The sequence below is a fragment of the Chelon labrosus genome, assembly GCF_963514085.1.
Source record: "Chelon labrosus genome assembly, chromosome: 4".
In the NCBI taxonomy this organism is placed as follows: Eukaryota; Metazoa; Chordata; class Actinopteri; order Mugiliformes; family Mugilidae; genus Chelon; species Chelon labrosus.
Genome location: NC_140340.1, coordinates 1,833,718 through 1,853,877, shown reverse-complemented (window position 1 = coordinate 1,853,877; position 20,160 = coordinate 1,833,718). Strand labels below are relative to the sequence as shown.

The window sequence follows — 20,160 nt, the reverse complement described above, 5'->3', positions numbered from 1 at the left end:
AACTCGTGGGTCTTCTTCAGACACTCCCCGCTCTCCTCTGGCTCCGCCCCCGCGAAGGTGTTGCTGAAGTCGGAGGAGCCGAGGCCGAACCAGGACAGGAAGGAGTTGTTGGCCGCCACCTCGCTGGAATGATCCGATATCCTCTTGGCCGTCTGTCGGGCTTGTGCGATGATCTGGATCAGCTTCATGACCTGGAGGAGGAACGTAGAACGGTTCTAGAGTCTGAGTCTGAACATCTGCTGCAGATGTTAAGAGGTTAAACTCGACTCTCTGCTAGTATGAGCTCAGGACTAACCATCGTTAGACTAGACTCCTCTGAGCTCAGGACTAACCATCGTTAGACTAGACTCCTCCGAGCTCAGGACTAACCATCGTTAGACTAGACTCCTCCGAGCTCAGGACTAACCATCGTTAGACTAAACTCCTCCGAGCTCAGGACTAACCATCGTTAGACTAGACTCCTCTGAGCTCAGGACTAACCATCGTTAGACTAGACTCCTCTGAGCTCAGGACTAACCATCGTTAGACTAGACTCCTCTGAGCTCAGGACTAACCATCGTTAAACTAGACTCCTCTGAGCTCAGGACTAACCATCGTTAGACTAGACTCCTCTGAGCTCAGGACTAACCATCGTTAAACTAGACTCCTCTGAGCTCAGGACTAACCATCGTTAGACTAGACTCCTCTGAGCTCAGGACTAACCATCGTTAGACTAGACTCCTCCGAGCTCAGGACTAACCATCGTTAGACTAAACTCCTCTGAGCTCAGGACTAACCATCGTTAGACTAGACTCCTCTGACCTCAGGACTAACCATCGTTAGACTAGACTCCTCTGAGCTCAGGACTAACCATCGTTAGACTAGACTCCTCTGAGCTCAGGACTAACCATCGTTAAACTCGACTCCTCTAAGCTCAGGACTAACCATCGTTAAACTCGACTCCTCTGAGCTCAGGACTAACCATCGTTAGACTAGACTCCTCTGAGCTCAGGACTGACCATCGTTAGACTAGACTCCTCTGAGCTCAGGACTGACCATCGTTAGACTAGACTCCTCTGAGCTCAGGACTGACCATCGTTAGACTAGACTCCTCTGAGCTCAGGACTGACCATCGTTAGACTTGACTCACCGCTCCTCTGAGCTCAGGACTAACCATCGTTAGACTAGACTCCTCTGAGCTCAGGACTAACCATCGTTAAACTAGACTCCTCTGAGCTCAGGACTAACCATCGTTAGACTAGACTCCTCTGAGCTCAGGACTAACCATCGTTAGACTAGACTCCTCTGAGCTCAGGACTGACCATCGTTAAACTAGACTCCTCTGAGCTCAGGACTGACCATCGTTAGACTAGACTCCTCTGAGCTCAGGACTAACCATCGTTAGACTTGACTCCTCTGAGCTCAGGACTAACCATCGTTAGACTAGACTCCTCTGAGCTCAGGACTAACCATCGTTAAACTAGACTCCTCTGAGCTCAGGACTGACCATCGTTAGACTAGACTCCTCTGAGCTCAGGACTAACCATCGTTAGACTCGACTCACCGCTCCTCTGAGCTCAGGACTGACCATCGTTAGACTAGACTCCTCTGAGCTCAGGACTAACCATCGTTAAACTAGACTCCTCTGAGCTCAGGACTAACCATCGTTAGACTCGACTCACCGCTCCTCTGAGCTCAGGACTGACCATCGTTAGACTAGACTCCTCTGAGCTCAGGACTGACCATCGTTAGACTAGACTCCTCTGAGCTCAGGACTAACCATCGTTAGACTAGACTCCTCTGAGCTCAGGACTAACCATCGTTAGACTCGACTCACCGCTCCTCTGAGCTCAGGACTAACCATCGTTAGACTAGACTCCTCTGAGCTCAGGACTGACCATCGTTAGACTAGACTCCTCTGAGCTCAGGACTAACCATCGTTAGACTAGACTCCTCTGAGCTCAGGACTGACCATCGTTAGACTAGACTCCTCTGAGCTCAGGACTAACCATCGTTAAACTAGACTCCTCTGAGCTCAGGACTGACCATCGTTAGACTAGACTCCTCTGAGCTCAGGACTAACCATCGTTAGACTCGACTCACCGCTCCTCTGAGCTCAGGACTAACCATCGTTAGACTAGACTCCTCTGAGCTCAGGACTAACCATCGTTAGACTAGACTCACCGCTCCTCTGAGCTCAGGACTAACCATCGTTAGACTAGACTCACCGCTCCTCTGAGCTCAGGACTAACCATCGTTAGACTAGACTCCTCTGAGCTCAGGACTAACCATCGTTAGACTAGACTCCTCTGAGCTCAGGACTAACCATCGTTAAACTAGACTCCTCTGAGCTCAGGACTAACCATCGTTAGACTAGACTCCTCTGAGCTCAGGACTAACCATCGTTAGACTAGACTCCTCTGAGCTCAGGACTAACCATCGTTAGACTAGACTCCTCTGAGCTCAGGACTAACCATCGTTAGACTCGACTCACCGCTCCTCTGAGCTCAGGACCAAACATCTGCTTGTACTGACAGTCCTGTCCTTCCAGAGCGTAGACGTGGCTCTTCACCCTGAACACCGTGTCCGTCACCACCCGTTGCCGTGACGACAGGTAGCTGCCTCCTTGGCCCGGGGTCAGGTAGCCTCGGGGCTGCCGGTGATGGAGGACGTGCTCGGGCTCCAGGAACAGCTGCTCCCCTGGAGGAGGACGTAAACAGTCAGCGTTACCATGGAGACGGTCAGGTACAGGTTATCAGAGCATCAGTCACTGTAGAGGAGGAGGAGAACATCTACTGGAGGAGGAGGAGGAGGACGTAGAACAAGAACATGAAGAGGAGGAGAAGACGGTGGAGAAAATGAAGAAGGAGAAAAGGGGGAAGAAGAAGAAGGGGGAGTGTAAGAAGAGGAGAGGAAGGAAGGAAGAGAAGAAAGAAGAGGAGGAAGAACAGAAAAAGGAGCAGCAGCAGGAGGAGGATAAGAAGGATAAGAAGAAGGAGGATAAGAAAGAGGAGGAAGATATGAGGAAGGAAGAAGAGAAGAAAGAAGAGGAAGAAGTGGAAAAGGAGGAGGAGGAGTAGCAGGAGAAGGATGAGAAGAGGAGGAGCAAGTCGAGAAGAAGAAGAAGGAGGAGGAAAAGAAGGAGGAGCAGCAGGAGAAGGATGAGAAGAAGGAGGATCAGTAGAAGGATGAGAGGAGGAGAATGAGGAGGAAGAGGGGAGGAAGGAGGAAGAGGAACAGCAGCAGCAGGAGAAGGAGAAGAAGGACAAGAAGGAGGAGGAGAAGAAGGAGGGGGGAGAGGAGAGGAAGGAGGAAGAGAAAGAAGAGGAGGAGGAGCAACAGGAGGAAGATAAGAGGAAGGAAGAAGAGGAGAAGAGAAGAAAGAGAAGGAGGAGGGGGAGGAAGAGAAGAAAGAAGAGGAAGAAATGGAAAAGGAGGAGGAGGAGCAGCAGGAGAAGGATGAGAAGAAGAAGTTGGAGAAGGAGGAGGGGAAGGATGAAGAGGAGAGGAAGAGGAGGATAAGAAGAAGTTGGAGAAGAAGGAGGATGAGGAGAAGGATGAAGAGGAGAGGAAGGAAGAGTAAAAGCAGGAGGAGCAAGTCAAGAAGAAGAAGGAGGAGGAGCAGGAGAAGGAGGAGCAGCAGGAGAAGGATAAGCAAGAAAAAATAAAGAATGGAGAATTGAAGGAGTTGTAAGAGAATAAGGAGGAAGAGTAAGAAGAAGGAGGTGGCCGAGAACAAGAAGGACAAGAGGAGGAGTAGTAGTATGTCCTCCTCCATGTCCTCCTCCATGTCCTGAATGTCTAGAGTCTTAGAAGACGACCAAGATGTCTCCATGTCTCCATGTCTCCATCGTCTCTGTCCACATTGATTCCATCTTGGTTCATCTTGTTTCTGTCCCTCACCTGATGTTGATTAGTAAAGGTTACCATGGTTACCACCACCTGTCCGTACCTTTCTGGATCATCTCTGCCAGGTTGGGCTGGGCGAACACTTTGGCCACCCTGAAGACCATCAGGGCGTTCTTGGCGTTGACCAGGTCCGTCCTCACCGCTCTGTTCAGAAACACCTGGAACAGCTTGGTGTACATGAGCAGGTTCTCCTGCACAAACGACTCCCATTTGTCGGGTACGGTTCTGTTGGGTTCCGGCGGAGGGTTGGCCTTCTCTTCGGTGTATCTCCACGGCTGGATGTAGCTGAGCCACGTCTCCAACACCTGAACGGTGGAGACGTTATAGAGTGTCAGAGCTGAAGGAGCCTCTGGTTTTTAGATTCTGTAGTCATGCTTGGGTTTAACACCTACCGCTCTGAATGAGGCGTCTAGAGGCCAGTGACCGAAGCAGTGCTGGAGGAACAGGTAAAGCTTCTGCTGCACGAACCGCTGCACCACCACTCTGTAGAAACATCAGGTAACTTCATGAACTGGTAATTCCCAGTGTCCAGTGAACGCAACACAACTCCAGCTCTGATCAAAATCAAACAAGTTCCACTAAAAAGCCTCAGCAGACGTCTAAACAAAGACGTAAAGAAGCGTTAAACGGAGCCTCGCGCCGAGCCGACCGACCTCTTGAACTCCTCCAGTGGGCTGGTGTGGGTGTGGGAGTGGGCCGAGGGCGAGGACGTCAGCTGCTCCGGCTTCAGGCTGTTGGAGAAGGCGTGAAGATGTTTGACCAGGAGTCGGACCACCAGCACGTGCTCCTCCGACGGACTGAAGGGCTCCTGAAAAGGAAAACCGATCAGCGACGGCGCTCCCAACGCAAAAGGCCCCGCAATCAGCTCCCACCCCTTCTTATTAACAAAAAAAGGAAGCAGCCAATCACGACGTTGCGTCCCGGTCCAAAGCAGCCAAACTATTCACAAAGAGCTCGGAGTCCAGAGGTCCCACAGCCGACCAAATCATTCAGGTCTGGTCGAATTAAAAACATATTTTCTCTTGACTAAAACACTAAATGATTCTCTCTGATCACTCCGACGTTGTAAAGCTGATAAAATGACTTATTTAGAATTTAATAACGTATCCCGTGGGACCTCTGAGCTCCGGTACCTGCTAAGCTTTGTCAAGGTGATGCGAGGTTTCATTGTTTCATGACGTAACACCAGCAAACAAACAAACAAACAAACACTTCCTGTGTGACTTAGATTGGCATTTAGGCAACATTGCTGTTAGTAGTCTCTCACACAGTAGAAATAAACAGCATGCCATTAAATAGAGAACCACAACCAAACCGTTAAAAAAAAAAAAGCACAAAAATTAAATTTCCAAAGCTTCATTCCTGATTAGTTTCCCTGACAAGGATACTTCTCCGTTTACTCGACACCAAAACATATTTCTAGGTTTGTTGTAGAGATCAGGCTGGACTCATTACTCTCTGTAGATCTGAACCTTTAAACCTCAGGCTGGGTTTAGAAAACTGATCTCGATTTGAAAGATATCGATTCATAAAATCCTCGGACTGATTATTATTATTTTTTTTTTTAAATATTCGCCATTTCCTGCTTGGTCTCGTTAGAAATATCGCCAGATGATGTGATTAGCAGACGTGTAACACCCAGGACAGAAGATGATCACTGCTTGGATTTAAAAAGTAAAGACGACGCAGAGAAGATGGTGGAGATGCCACAAATCTCTGGAACCAAAGTTGGTTTGAAACTGAAATATCTCCTAAAGGGAATCGAATCCATTCAGGAAATCCTAAACAGAATATAACAAGTTCTTCCTTGTATTTTAGTGAATTTGTGGAACATATACCAACCAGTGAGCCCTGCTCTTCTTATGAGGCTCTTCCTCTATAAACATGATCTTTACAAATGTCCTCTGTGCTTCACACATTAGTTTTAGTTGGAAGTAAAATAGTCTGGAAACTATTGAAAATGAACTGAATCTATTTAGGAAGTCTGTAGCGACACTCAGCCCTAACTACTGTAAGAGGATATAGCTTTAATTTTGCAAGAACATTATTATAAGAATCCAGGACTTTGCGACTCTAAGAATTATCACCTACTTACCTGTGGCCAACTTCTTCTGGACTAATTATTATATATCTGACACGTCTTTGCAGAATTAAAGGTCAGTAGTAGGGATGCAACGAAAATTTTTGGTCGAAAAGCATTTTCGGTTTTTCGAAAATTGCTGCGGTTGTTGCTGGCATCACCACAACATCCTGTTTCAGCCGTGTTGTTTTGGCCATAATATTTAAAAGTCCGGACTTTTATTGCCAAAACAACACAGCTGAAACAGGATGTTGTGGTGATGCCAGCAATAAATTTTCGGCCGAAAATGCCCCGAAAGTGCATTTACGTTTTTTCTGCCAAAAAATTTCTGACTTTTATTGCCGAAACAACACGTGCAAGCAACAACCGCAGCAATTTTCGGCCGAAAATGGGCCAAAAGTACATTTTCGGTTTTCGGCCGAAATTTTTCTGTGCATCCCTAGTCAGAAGACCACATTTAGATCAAATGTGTGAGAATGTCTGAGCCGGAAGACAACAGGAAGGTTAAATATCTCTAAATCATACTGAATCAAACCGAGGACATTCTGAATCGATATCGAATCGTTTTAGGAGATCAGTGGCGACACCCAGCCGTAATTAATCCAGATATTAAAGTCATTAAAGATGAACAAGCTGACTAAAAGAACAGGGAACTACAGCCATCCATTCAGAATTTATTATTTAAGTTTCTACGAGCTGCTCAGCGTCATCCAGCTGGTCACCACGGCCGCCAACAGAGAGAAGTACCCTTGACTGGAACCTGAACGGACTGAGGTTTACCTCCAGGAGGCCCCAGAGGGCCGGGGGTGAATGAAAAGGTAAAAGTACTTGGTAGGTGTGGAGGGTCCCAGAGCCTGGTGGGGCGTGGGGTTGGCACGGCATGCTGGACATACTGAGGCGGTACTGCAGCAGGGCCAGCTGTTCACCCGTAAACCACCAGGGGGATGGGAGGGGAGGGTGGTGAGAGAGAGGAAGACGAGGAAGACGAGGAAGATGAGGAAGGGGAAAGACAATGACAAAAGGTGGAAGAGGAGGAGGAGGAGGAAGAACAGTGGAGAGACAGGAGTAAGGGAGGAATAAAGGAGGAAGGTGAGAACAGCAGAAAGAAAAGGAGGCAGCAAAAAGGAGAGAGTGCAACCAGACACAAACAATTAACCAAAAACATCCAGGAGGTAAAGAGGAGACAAACATCGACCGTGGAGCGAACAATGGTTTTAGTTGGTGATGAAGACGTTTCCTACACGGCAGGCAAACAGGTCACATGGTCGAAGGGACGGGAATCATTAAAGGAGTCAACAGTTAGAGCCTCAGACCAACTATGATCTCTCTTTAAAGTTGAAGTCCTGAAAGTAGACAAAGAGAAGTCATGTCCTCCTTGTGTCCAGTATCTGCTGTGACCTCCTTGTCACTAAATGTTTCTGGTAACTGCTGATCAGTGGTCTACAGCAGCTTGGAGGAATTTTAGCCCATTCCTCAGAACAGAACCACTTCAGTTCTGAGATGTTGGTGGGTTTCCTCACATCAACTGCTTGCTTCAGGTCCTTCCACAACATTTCTATTGGATTAAGGTCAGGACTTTGACTTGGCCGTTCCTAAACATTCATCTGGTTCTTCTTTAACCGTTCTTTTGTAGAACCACTTGTGTTCTTGGTTCTCGTTGTCTTGCTGCATGACCCAGTTTCTCTTCACATTCAGCTCATGGACAGATGTCCTGACATTTTCTTTTAGAGTTCACTGGTAGAATTCAGAATTCATTGGTCCATCAATGAGGACAAGCCGTCCTGGTCCAGATGCAGCAGAACAGGCCCAAACCAGGACATTAGCACCCCCATGTTTGATGGAGGGATGAGGTCCTGATGCTGGAATGATGCAGTGTTGTTTCATCTCATTTAAACCAAACTATTCTACTTTGGTCTCATCTGTCCACTAAACATTGTCCCAATAGTCTTCTGTCTTGTCCACATGATGTTTAGAAATGTTCTTCTTGGAGAGCAGTGTCTTTGTCCATCACACCATGGTTGTTCAGTGGATTAATCAACATTAACATCAGCCAATGAGAGAGAGGCCTTTAGCTGCTTAGAAGTTCCCCTGGGTTCCTTTGGGACCTCTCAGACTATTATGGAGTGATCTTTGTTGGTGGACCACTCCTGTGGAGGGGAACAGTCGTCTTCAATCTGTCTGACTGTGGATTATTTGTGGGTTCCAAACTCTTTAGAGATGGTTCTGGAACCTTTTCCAGCCTGATGAGCAACAACAACTCTTTCTCTGAGCTCCTCAGAAAGCTCCTTTGTCCACAAACGTGTTGTGAAGATCAGACTGAGACAAATCCCTGATTGATTGAAACTAAACCAGGAACTGAACCAATCATTTTCCTTAATAAACGAAAAGACCAGTCTAATATTCCTGTTTCATGTGTTTGATTGGGTTCTCTTCGTCTACTTTCAGGACTTGAGTGAAAATCTGTTGATGTTTTGAATAATTTTAATGAAGAAATGTAGAAACTCTTTCTCAACAGAAGGAGATATTAACATTAAATGTGTTTTGTACAGTCACTGTAATGATTCCCATCCCTGTCGTTTAACTGAATGAACAGAGTGAACTCAAGACTTTAAGATTTTATTTTGCTCTAAATCTAAATAACCGTTATCAGTGTTAATGGTGGGACAGAGTACACAATATTATGTTTTATAGTCTAATTTTTCTGGCGATCTAATCCACATGAAAATAATTATATTCTACATTGATTTAATATTTGATTTCACGTCTAAAATCTTGCAGCTCCAGTCCACTCTTTACCAGGATGTACACAGAACACAACACAATAACCCGACACAGTGCTCTAAAGTGTGGTACTGTGTGCAGCAGTATTTTCTATGGTGCTCATCATCAGTGAGCATGTTACACAAGGAGCTAAGAGTGTTTCTCATACAGCGTTATGAAGCAGGGCCAAAGATCATAGGTTGAAATCATTTAAATTATTTTCTTTAAAACATTTAAATATTACACCACAACCCCTCATTAGTCTGGATAAATAAATAAAAGAGTCTGTGCACTTTTTGGTATTTCAAGTTTGCTCTCTCAGTCTTTATGTTGTTTCTCATCCTTGACTGAAGCAGGAAGTAGTCTCCTTGGTGACCACTGGTCCAGGTCTCTGGTCCAGGAAGTAGTCTCCATGGTGACCACTGGTCTAGGTCTCCATTGTGACCACTGGTCCAGGTCTCTCTGGTCCAGGTCTCTCTGGTCCATGGATCATTGTGTTCAGATCTAAATAAACCTGGTTCTTCTCCAGATTCAGAGATAAATCCAGATGACCAGATACCTTGAGTCAGAAAGTCTAAACTTACATCTGAATATTGTTCCAGAGTCATGTCCATGCTCCGTTTAGACCAACCGAAAAGATTTGAAATCACTGATAGAAACTTCTTCTTCTCCTTCTTCTTCTCCTTCCATCATCTTCTTCTTCATTGTTGTCTAATTTTAGTCTAAAACAATCTTGAAATACCAATAAATGCACAGACGAATAAGCAACTATTTTTCTTTTTTAGGTAAAGTGTCAAACATTTGACTAATTAAACTTCTCAGATGTTTGCTGCTGAAAGGTCTGATGATCGATCGACACTAAACATAGTACAGAATGACTTCTAGTGTAAAGTAACAGCATTGCTCCATAACTACTGAGGAAACACTGTACATCTTGGCCTCACATGCAGCCGACAGAACCTGAGGGTCATGACATGCTGTATAATAACTAAAGAGTCTTGTTAAACATTCTGTGTGGAGCAGGAACACCAGCATAAAGTCTTATTGTGATAGATTGGAAAACTAATTTAGAATTAACTAAAATAAGGCTGCATCGACTCATAAATGTGATTTATTCGTAGATAGCATGTTCAAATATACCGATAAGCCATAACATTATGACCACTGACAGGAGAAGTGAATAACATTGAAACCATCTTGTTACTTAGACATGCAGCACCCACCTAGACCAGACCAGGCACCCCCACCCCATAGCAATGACACTCCTTCATGGCAGCAGCCATCCCCAGTAGGGATGCACCGAAATTTTTTGGCCGAAAAACCGAAAATGCACTTTCGGACCATTTTCGGACGAAAAAATTGCTGCGCTTGTTGCTTGCATCATCATAACATCCTGTTTTGGCGATAATATTTTCAACCGAAAATGGTCTGAAAGTGTGTTTTCGGTTTTTCGACTGAAAATTTTCGGACTTTTATCGCCGAAACAACACGTGCACGCAACAACTGCGGCCGAAAAATTTGGGTGCATCCCTAATCAGTAGACCACATTTATATCAAATGTGTGACAATGTCTGAGAGGACAGCAGGAAGGTTAAATAAAAGTCTGATAAAAGTCCGAAAATTTCCGGACTTTTATTTTTGGACTTTTATCAGATCACATCATCTCAACACCCTGTTTGGGCTGTGTTGTTAAAAGTCCGAAAATGCAATTTCGGACCATTTTCGGCCGAAAAATTTTGGACTTTTATCACCGAAACAACACGTGCACACAACAACCGCAGCAATTTTCGGCCGAAAATGCCCTGAAAGAAAAAAGGTGTTGACCTGGCCTCCAAATTCACTTGATCCCAAACTGATCAAGTATCTGTGGGATGATCCACAGAGGCCCCTCCCCTCACTAACAACAGGACACCCTCAGAAGGCCCATGTCCATTCTCCGATGAGTCACCACAAGGTAGACCTACACAATATTAGGAAGGTGGTCATAATGTTATGCCTGATCGGTGTATCATCATCATGTGTATGTTACCCACCTGACTGTGAGCTAATTTAAACTTTAATTCTTAATCTTGATATAATTTAAACAGATGAGTTTTATAAAAGTTCATCATGACTGGATAAATTTGCTCTAAAGATGTTAATTTCTGTTCTAAACTATTTAACGTCTGTGAGGACAGTTCATTTTCTGACTTTATGTTGGCGTTCGACCCGATGCTTTAAAAACATCCCAGCGACACAAACGCTCGGTGTGACGTGGACATGCAGCATGCAAGAAGGACGTGAAGAAAAAAAGCAAAAGCACTACTACCAGGAACATGCCACATCCTTTAATGCAGTAAGCTCTACTCTGCAGCTATCCTAAAATAAAAATATTTCAAACATAAACCAGAGTTTCAAGGTTTGGAACGGAGGGAAGAAGGGAGGGAGGGGGGGGCTCCTGCCGTACATTCACACTGCAAGCAACACAGAAACATGTTTAACCTTTAACAGCAAAATCACATGCTACCGTACAGTATGCTACTTATCTGCTAACACAACTGCTTGCAGTGTGAAAGAGCAGAAAAGAGGTTGAAGTTGTCCTTCAGATGTAAAAAACGAGATTCATGGAACGTTAACGGACAGCTTCGCCCCTTTTAGTATCTTAAAACAAATCTTTTATAACACAAGACATAACAGTTTCCCCTCCCTGGCCTTTCGTCAAGTCGAGGGAGGTGTGGGGGAGAGAGGGAAGGAGGGAGGGGGTCGTGGTCAGCCTGTCAACAGCCAGCTGTGTGCAGGGGGAGGGAGAGTGGAGGGAGGTAGGAGGTGTGTGCTGGGGGGAGGGTATATCTGTCTTACCTTTACCTGAGGAGACTGCAGCTTCTGGTACATGTCCAGTGAGTAGTGATGGAGCCAGATCTCCACAAACATCTAAAAGAAGAACAGATTTACTACAAATGGTTTCATTTCTAATCCCATTTACGGACTTTGGGGATATGAGGTGGTAGTAGTTGATCATCTAAACAGAATCCATGGAGTCCACTCAGTCAAAGGCTGCACCCAAACAACAACAACAAACACTGAACGCTATTAGGGTCCATCAGTAAAGTTGTCGCTCAACTAGAATAGTGGCGTAAAATCTACATCGTCAAAGTCTGGGAGATGGACGTGGAAGCCGGAGTCGGGGGAAGTTGAGAAAGAGGAGGTACCAGCTACCCTCTCCACACTACGTTAACTTTGACAGAAAGATTTATTGGACTGAATCCAGTCCACTCTAGGAGAAGACAAGGAAGACAAGGACAGACTTTAGGAAGCTACAGGAGACCAACTCTAGGAGAAGACAAGGAAGACAAGGACTGACTTTAGGAAGACACAGGAGACCAACTCTAGGAGAAGACAAGGACAGACTTTAGGAAGACACAGGAGACCAACTCCAGGAGAAGACAAGGAAGACGAGGACAGACTTTAGGAAGACACAGGAGACCAACTCTAGGAGAAGACAAGGAAGACAAGGACAGACTTTAGGAAGCTACAGGAGACCAACTCTAGGAGAAGACAAGGAAGACAAGGTAAGACTTTAGGAAGCTACAGGAGACCAGCTCTAGAAGAAGACAAGGAAGACAAGGACAGACTTTAGGGAGTTACAGGAGACCAACTGTAGGAGAAGACAAGGAAGACAAGGTAAGACCTTAGGGAGCTACAGGAGACCAACTCTAGAAGACAAGGAAGACAAGGACAGACTTTAGGGAGTTACAGGAGACCAACTGTAGGAGAAGACAAGGAAGACAAGGTAAGACCTTAGGGAGCTACAGGAGACCAACTCTAGGAGAAGACAATTTCCTTGAAGGATTTAAACTATTTTCTTGAAGGATCAATAAAGTATTCTGATTCTGATTCTGAAGACAAGGAAGACGAGGAAAGACGAAGGACATTTTTGTAAACCCAGCCCTGGATAGCCTCTTGGTTGGTGGTTTAGTCGACCAATCAAAAAGCCAAGAAAGGGCTAATTATGACTACACAATTATGTTTGAGTTTGACAACTTCAGCTCTAAGATTAAGCCTAAAGCTAAACACTAAACTCTGAATGCTAACATGCTAACATGCTAATCTTACAGGGAAATATTCTTGTTTGCATTCTTCCAGAGAGTTATATGAGACTAAATAGTTGGAGTGACCGTAATGACTAAAACTTAAACTGAGCAGCAAAGATCTACCAGACCAATCAGATCCTGTGCATGGGCGGAGCTTAACGTAGTGATGGATAGAAGAGTAACGGTGGAGGTGCCTCAGACTGGGTGGAGGACTCGGTTCGCTCTGTGTTTTACCTGTAGGAGAGTTTCCGACCTCCAGATTTCCTGAGCCGCGGGGTCCGCGTTCACCGACGGCTGATGGAAGATGTGATGTTTCAACAAACTGGGGCCGTGGACGCCGTAGCCGGCGAACGAAACGCTGGAAGACCTGTTGGATTTAAAGGCAGGAGATCAGCTGAAGCTTAGAAATGAATTAAACACTAAACTAATGACGCCTCTATGGAAGCTTCACCTCGGCGACGGGGCCGTGACCGAGCCTCTGGAGTCGGAGAAAGGAGAAGGAGGCACGCTTCCTTCAGTGGGGAGGAAGTACTTCATGTAGGTGTCCACCAGCACAAAGTAGGCACTGTCTGTGGAGCCGCCATGTTGGCCCTGAGGGTAGGTCTGAAACAAGAACGATTAGGACGTAGCTCGGGACGGACTAGAGCAGAACAACAAAGTCTTATCATATAGAAGTTTTTACTTCTCAAACTCACCTTTGTCGTGATGAGACAGAAGGCAAAATTGAACATGAAGTATTCAAACGGATCTACAGGAACATTAAGGAAAAACAAATCCAACGACACCTGTGCACCAATCACATCTGTAGATTATCTTGTAGTGTGACGTGTCTTAAGATCCTCACAGACTCCTCAGAGATGCTCTGATTAATTTAGAGACATGTTAGATGTTCTCGTTTACACTTTTTTCTTACTAGTTTTGAATCCAGACCTACTTTGGCGACTACACAGGCCAATCAGATCTTTTGGGGGCGGGGCTTAATATAGTGATGGACTGAAGAGCAACAGCAGTCATAGACGTCATCTGAGAACCGTGGGATGTTGTTTAACAAGGTAACTACATCCAGATCAGTGTTTACATCGTGAAGGATACTGAGAGCGATGTTCATAGCCAGGTGACCAGACAGAGGGAACTGGAGCTTGTTGTGGAACAGAGGACAGTCTGGGAGGACTCCTTCCTGGATGCAGGCCTTCACAGGACCCTGAAAGAGGAGCAGAGGATGAGGACTGCAGCCTCCAACCATGAAACACAGGGACGTTTCATCGTGTAGCAGCATGCTAGCCATTAGCATCACCATTAGCATTTGCTCGGGACTCTCCGTTGAGTTCTTTTCTCGAAAACATGCATTAGCTCTGGCATCAGCGCCGCCTTTAGCGTCGATATTGGGGTGACCATTAGCTTTGGCATTAGCGCCGCCTTTAGCATCGATATTGGGGTGACCATTAGCTTTGGCATTAGCGCCGCCTTTAGCATCGATATTGGGGTGACCATTAGCTTTGGCATTAGCGCCGCCTTTAGCGTCGATATTGGGGTGACCATTAGCTTTGGCATTAGCGCCGCCTTTAGCGTCGATATTGGGGTCATTAGCTTTAGCATTAGCGCACGCCTTTAGCGTCAATATTGGGGTGACAATTATCTTTGGCATTAGCGCCGCCTTTAGCAGCAATGTTGGGGTGACCTTTAGCTTTGGCATTAGCGCCGCCTTTAGCATCGATATTGGGATGACCATTAGCTTTGGCATCAGCGCCGCCTTTAGCGTCGATGTTGGGATGACCGTTAGCTTTGGCATCAGCGCCGCCTTTAGCATCGATATTGGGGTGACCGTTAGCTTTGGCACTAGCGTCGCCTTTAGCATCGATATTGGAGTCATCATTAGCTTTGGCATTAGCGCCTCCTTTAGCATAGATATTGGGGTGACCGTTAGCTTTGGCATTAGCGCCGCCTTTAGCATCTGCTCTGGTGTCTCTGTAGAGCTCTTTTCTCAAAAACAACTGAAGAGGACACGACAACGAACCCGGGCCCCCTGGGTTAAAACCGGGAACCCTAACCTAAGCATCTATGTAGCCGACATTAAAAGTGACACAGACGAGTCATTACAGCCCTAAAATAAACTGATTAGAAAACATTTAGCCGTCCACATACAGGATGAATCAGTCACTAGATGATAAACTGTAGAAGAAACTACTAATTCCAGGAAGAGATGACGAGACAAATGTTCCTACCGGGAGATAATTGACGGGTATTTCATATTTGTATTCCTCTGCTTGAAGTTTATACACAAGCTTCATCATCGGGCCGCTGAAAAGAGAAACAGATGAGACACAATTTGATCGGAGTGATTACAAACACCATACATGACGGTTGTAGTTTCAACAGGAGGAACACCGTGGTCCTACCTGGGGTTCAGAAACTCCAGGACGATGTTGTACTCATTGCTCCGCGAATGAAGGAGCCTCAGGTTCCAGCCGGCGATGACGCCGTCCAGACTGCCGAAGACGCTCTCCACCAGCCACGGGAAAATCAGATGCAGCTCCTGAACGGAAACACAACAGATAGAGACGCTACAACCAGGAAGCAGCAACACTCTTTTTAAACAGGGCGGGTTAATCGCTGCTGATTATTCTCAATGGATTCTGATTCATGAGGTGAGATTTCAGGTTTGTAGCGTCTCCTCCATCTTTTCCCTCTAGTTTCTCATCTTTCATGTGCCTTTGCTTTGTCCAGCTCTTCTCTTTTTAAATACTGATGCTGCTCTCAGAGTTGGAGATCCTGTCGTGATCTGGATCTCCAGCATATGTCGACTAATCTCTACTAAAACATCATATAAAGATCAATGTGACTGAGGAAATCCACCTTTTTAACACAACATGTTGCCTCCGTCACAATGAGGAGAAGTAAATACCTTAGTTGTTGTAAAGCAGTGAATCACTACCATATTTTGTGAACGCCAACCTGACCATTGACCCTGTGGGAGTTCAGGCTGTGACACTAACTTGTGGTTAAACAAAGTGATCCGTCAGCGAATACAACTTTATACAGAGATTTTACAACATATTAAAACGAGGCAGAGATAAACAGCGCAGTGTTTACCACACTATGTCGGAAATATTTTTTAGGGATGCACGATAACTTTTTTAAGAAACCGATACCGATAACATGCCTGAAGATTTTTTTTTTAAAGCCTCACCAATGGGTACAATGTTTCAGATAACTTTTCATGTTCGAGGTATTAAAGCTGGCACTGATTTTTCCACCTCGTGGCTCTTTCTTTAAACATTTATTACAAACAGTCAGAGAAAAGTCATCCTCGGAAACTTTGAAAAAGGCCCACACCACCACCGCCGCCGCCATGTTGTTTGTTTACAAACGTATGCACGAGGGCTGCCACAAACGATTATTTGGATAGTCGATTAATCACCGATTATTTTTTCGATTAGTCGACTAATCGGATCAAACGTAAATTGAATGTAAATCATACAGCTAATCGCACCAGCATGAAGCTGATCTTATATAACCATCAGTTTTCAGCTTGAAGTGTTTAAGGTATATGCTGACTAGAAATAAAGACAATTAAGATGATAGTTCATTAAACCTTTAACGTTCACAGCTATATGAGTAAGTAGTAACTTAGCTCTCTGTTTGGCTAATATTAGCCGCTAACTAGCCAGTTAGCCAGAAAGTAGAGCCGGCCGCTATGTAGCGGAAGAGTTTTGAGAGAAAAAAGAGATTTAAAAAAAAAACGACGCATCGACTACTAAATTAGTTGTCGGCGATTTTAATGGTCAACTAATCGTGGCAGCCCTGGTATGCACGTTGTGCTGCATTCAAGTGGTGACGGAAGTTCCCTGTTCCCGGTTTGAGAGTCGTTTTCCCCACAGACATAGACACACAGACGCCTCATTGAGCGCTGGACCGTACATCAACATCGCCGCCATATTGGATCTGTCCTGCGAACCAATATGAGTTAATGGAATGAACTTTATTAAGCGTCTTCTACAGAGTACTATAAGCATCTACACATTAACGTATATATCCAAGGAATCGATAGGATCCAAAAGCAACATCTGTAACATTCTGAGTAGTTAATGTTACAGGCGTTGTTTTTGGTTCCAATTGGTTTCCTGAATATATACGTTAATGTATAAATGCTTATAGTACTTTGTAGAAGACGCTTAATAAAGTTCTCAGAGCTGCCTCCTCCAATATGGCGGCGACGTTGACGTATCTCAACAACGGGCCAACCTGCTCAATGAGGCGTCTATGTTTATAAGTTTATGGTTTTTCCGACCTTTTATGTTTCTGTGGTTTATGTGTAACATCCTGGCTAACGGCAGCTTCTACCAAAATAATGACCGGGTTGACAAGTTGTTTTCTGACATGACTGATGGAGTATTTTAATGATTTTTTTCAGCCAGAATGTTGTTTTTTCCGATTATACCGATGCCACTTGAACGCAGCATACACTTCAGGCCGTTCAGGTCTCATGTGGGAGTTGGAGCGATGGATTAAAAGAACCACTCACACCACAGTACTGACAAAAATCTATATTATATATTATCTGGGCCATTCGTTATGATGTCGGACTTATCGGAATGACGTCATCATTTCCAGATAATTATCGTGCACCCCTAGTATTTTTGCATGTTCCAAACAACGTTGTGCTTGCTTGCGTCCCACCAGACCCTCCACACGCCGGCCACTCACCTGCTCTGTAATTTAACCTGACAGAGAAAACTACACTCACGCAGCATGTGAAGCCATTTGTGTTGTTCATTAATAAAAAGGGTCAGGGAAAGTAACGGTACCTTTGCAGGGTACTCGTCAATGATCTTCACCAGGTCCTGGCAGCGCTGGAGGAGAGGCTTGGTGGTGGAGTCAGCTTTCAGGTTGGCCTGGAACGACGTGAAACCACGTTAATGAACAAACACCGCGAGTCACGGAGCAAAGAGACACGATATGATGGAGCTACATTCAAAAGAGCGTTTACAGTAGTAAGATAAGACTTTATTGATGCCCCCGTAGGGAAATTTAGCCGTTACAGCGTCAGGGCTTATCAAAGACGGCTGTACTTCCTGGTCTGGGTGCTGATCACACGTTTCTACAGGTGAACGGTGGAGAGCGTTATCACATCGTGAGTCACCGCGTGAAACAGAAACTGCTCGGCTGCAGGCTGCACAAGTTCAGACCCAGAACCAGCAGAGTCTTTCCAGAAACTGTTGGACTCACAAAGACTACCACCTAGTAACTATGGTGCAAGAATTCTACTTTAAAGTCAAGTTTAAGTTACCTACAAGCTACAGTTTGCTGAATATCAAACCAAAGTTAGGCTAAATAAAGTTATTGACATTCAAGAACATCATGCATGTTAGTATTGCTCTTAAATAACAGATATTAAGACATGTAAACACTAATAAACCAGACTGACCAGCAGGAAGCTGGGCTGCTGCAGGGTCGGAGCAGCCATGCCGGACCCGTGTGTTTACTCCTTCTTGTCCTCAGTCCTCTTGGTTCCAGCCTGGACGCGATAAAACACACACACAAAACTTTTCAGTGTCACCAGCTAGCAGCAGTTAGCAGCAGTTAGCCTAGCACAGCCCGGCATTAACGCCACAAAACAAACTTATTGCTAGCTGAGGGAGGCTGTAGGGACACGGTGACATCTGTGCGGGCGGTTAATCCAGCCACAATGAGTCCCACTGACTGGAAAACACGAGCACTGTCAGTCAACGGGCCGTGGAGTTAGCATGCGCGGGCTAGCTAGCATGCTAACCCCTGACTAACTTAGCTAGCTAGCTTAAACTGACAGGAACAGGTGGTGGTTTATCAAAAGCGCGCGTTACTAAATTAAATAAACTCCACGCTTTCTAATGAATACTTCCTCACCTGTGCCCCCGACGGAGTTTCAGATTTACAGCCTCTTTCAAATCAGCCGCGTTTCCATCAGTGAGCCTCAGAATCGGCTCAGAGCGCTGTGCTCGGGCTGCCGGCCTCCTCTTCTTTGTTGGTGTTTCACAGCGGCTGGTCGGCGGTAAAACACTGCCCCCTCCTGGAGGCACTGTGAGTATACACTGTAAATTACACCTTAAAACCAACACAAAGCGTAACAAATACTTAAAGTTGACGATTTTATCTTAAAATAACGTGCAAATTAATTCAACCTCCAACACATTTCATATTTGATTTCATCTAATCTAATCTCATCTCATTTATGAGATAGAAGCTCTGGATTGAGTGGTGAAACATCTTCAAGAGACCCAACAGTTCCAGTTACCTTTGTGTCAGCATTGTGTCAGCACAGTCTTATAGCTCATCTCTCATCTCATACTTCATCTCATCTCATGTCACATATGATCTAATCTCTCATCTATTGTCTCATCTCATGTCTCATCTCATATCTCATATCTCAAATTAAAATCTCAGCTCACTTCTCATGTCATATCTTACCCCTTCTCTCATCACATCTCATCTCTTGCCTCATCTCATCTAATCTCATCTCATCTCACATATTAGCTAATCTCTCATCTCATATCTCATATGTCAACTCACTTCTCATGCAATATCTCATCCCATCTCTCATAACTTATCTAATTTCTCATCTCTCATCTCATACTTCATCTCATCTCATGTCACATATGATCTAATCTCTCATCTATTGTCTCATCTCATGTCTCATCTCATATCTCATATCTCAAATTCAAATATCAGCTCACTTCTCATGTCATATGTTACCCCTTCTCTCATCACATCTCATCTCTTGCCTCATCTCATCTCATCTTATCTCACATATTATCTAATCTCTCATCTCATATCTCATAACTCATCTCATATCTCAGCTCACTTCTCACGTCATACCTCATCCCATCTCTCATCTCATCTCACATATTATCTAATCTCTCATCTCATATCTCAACTCAGATCTCAACTCACTTCTCAAATCTGAAATTAAAATCTCAGCTCACTTCTCATGTCATATGTTACCCCTTCTCTCATCACATCTCGTCTCTTGCCTCATCTCATCTCATCTAATCTTATCTCACATATTAGCTAATCTCTTATCTCATATCTCATAACTCATCTCATATCTCAACTCACTTCTCATGTCATATCTCATCCCATCTCTCATCTCATCTCACATATTATCTAATCTCTCATCTCATATCTCATATATCAACTCAGATCTCAACTCACTTCTTATATGTCATATCTCATGCCTTCTCTCATCTCATCTCATCTCATGTCTCATCTCATAACTTATGTAATATCTCCTATCTCATCTCTAATTTCACTAATCATCACCCATCTCTCATCTCATGTCACATATGATCTAATCTCTCATCTATTGTCTCATCTCAAGTCTCATCT

At 44.8% G+C, this 20,160-nt stretch overlaps 1 protein-coding gene across 1 annotated transcript in view; it reads right to left on the bottom strand.

Annotated features, from left to right (window-relative positions):
* Window positions 1-18,951, bottom strand: part of smpd4 (sphingomyelin phosphodiesterase 4) — a 21,694-nt gene extending 2,743 nt beyond the window's left edge. Inside the window, 16 exon segments of the mRNA XM_084542093.1 lie at window positions 4-191; window positions 2,474-2,679; window positions 3,932-4,193; window positions 4,281-4,371; window positions 4,542-4,696; window positions 6,749-6,886; window positions 11,567-11,638; window positions 13,033-13,165; window positions 13,250-13,401; window positions 13,494-13,546; window positions 13,891-13,999; window positions 15,021-15,096; window positions 15,195-15,331; window positions 17,604-17,690; window positions 18,224-18,313; window positions 18,682-18,951. Coding sequence (XP_084398219.1) covers window positions 4-191; window positions 2,474-2,679; window positions 3,932-4,193; window positions 4,281-4,371; window positions 4,542-4,696; window positions 6,749-6,886; window positions 11,567-11,638; window positions 13,033-13,165; window positions 13,250-13,401; window positions 13,494-13,546; window positions 13,891-13,999; window positions 15,021-15,096; window positions 15,195-15,331; window positions 17,604-17,690; window positions 18,224-18,262 — 1,898 coding nt within the window. The 5' untranslated portion in view covers window positions 18,263-18,313; window positions 18,682-18,951.
* Window positions 18,952-20,160: the final 1,209 nt, after the last annotated feature.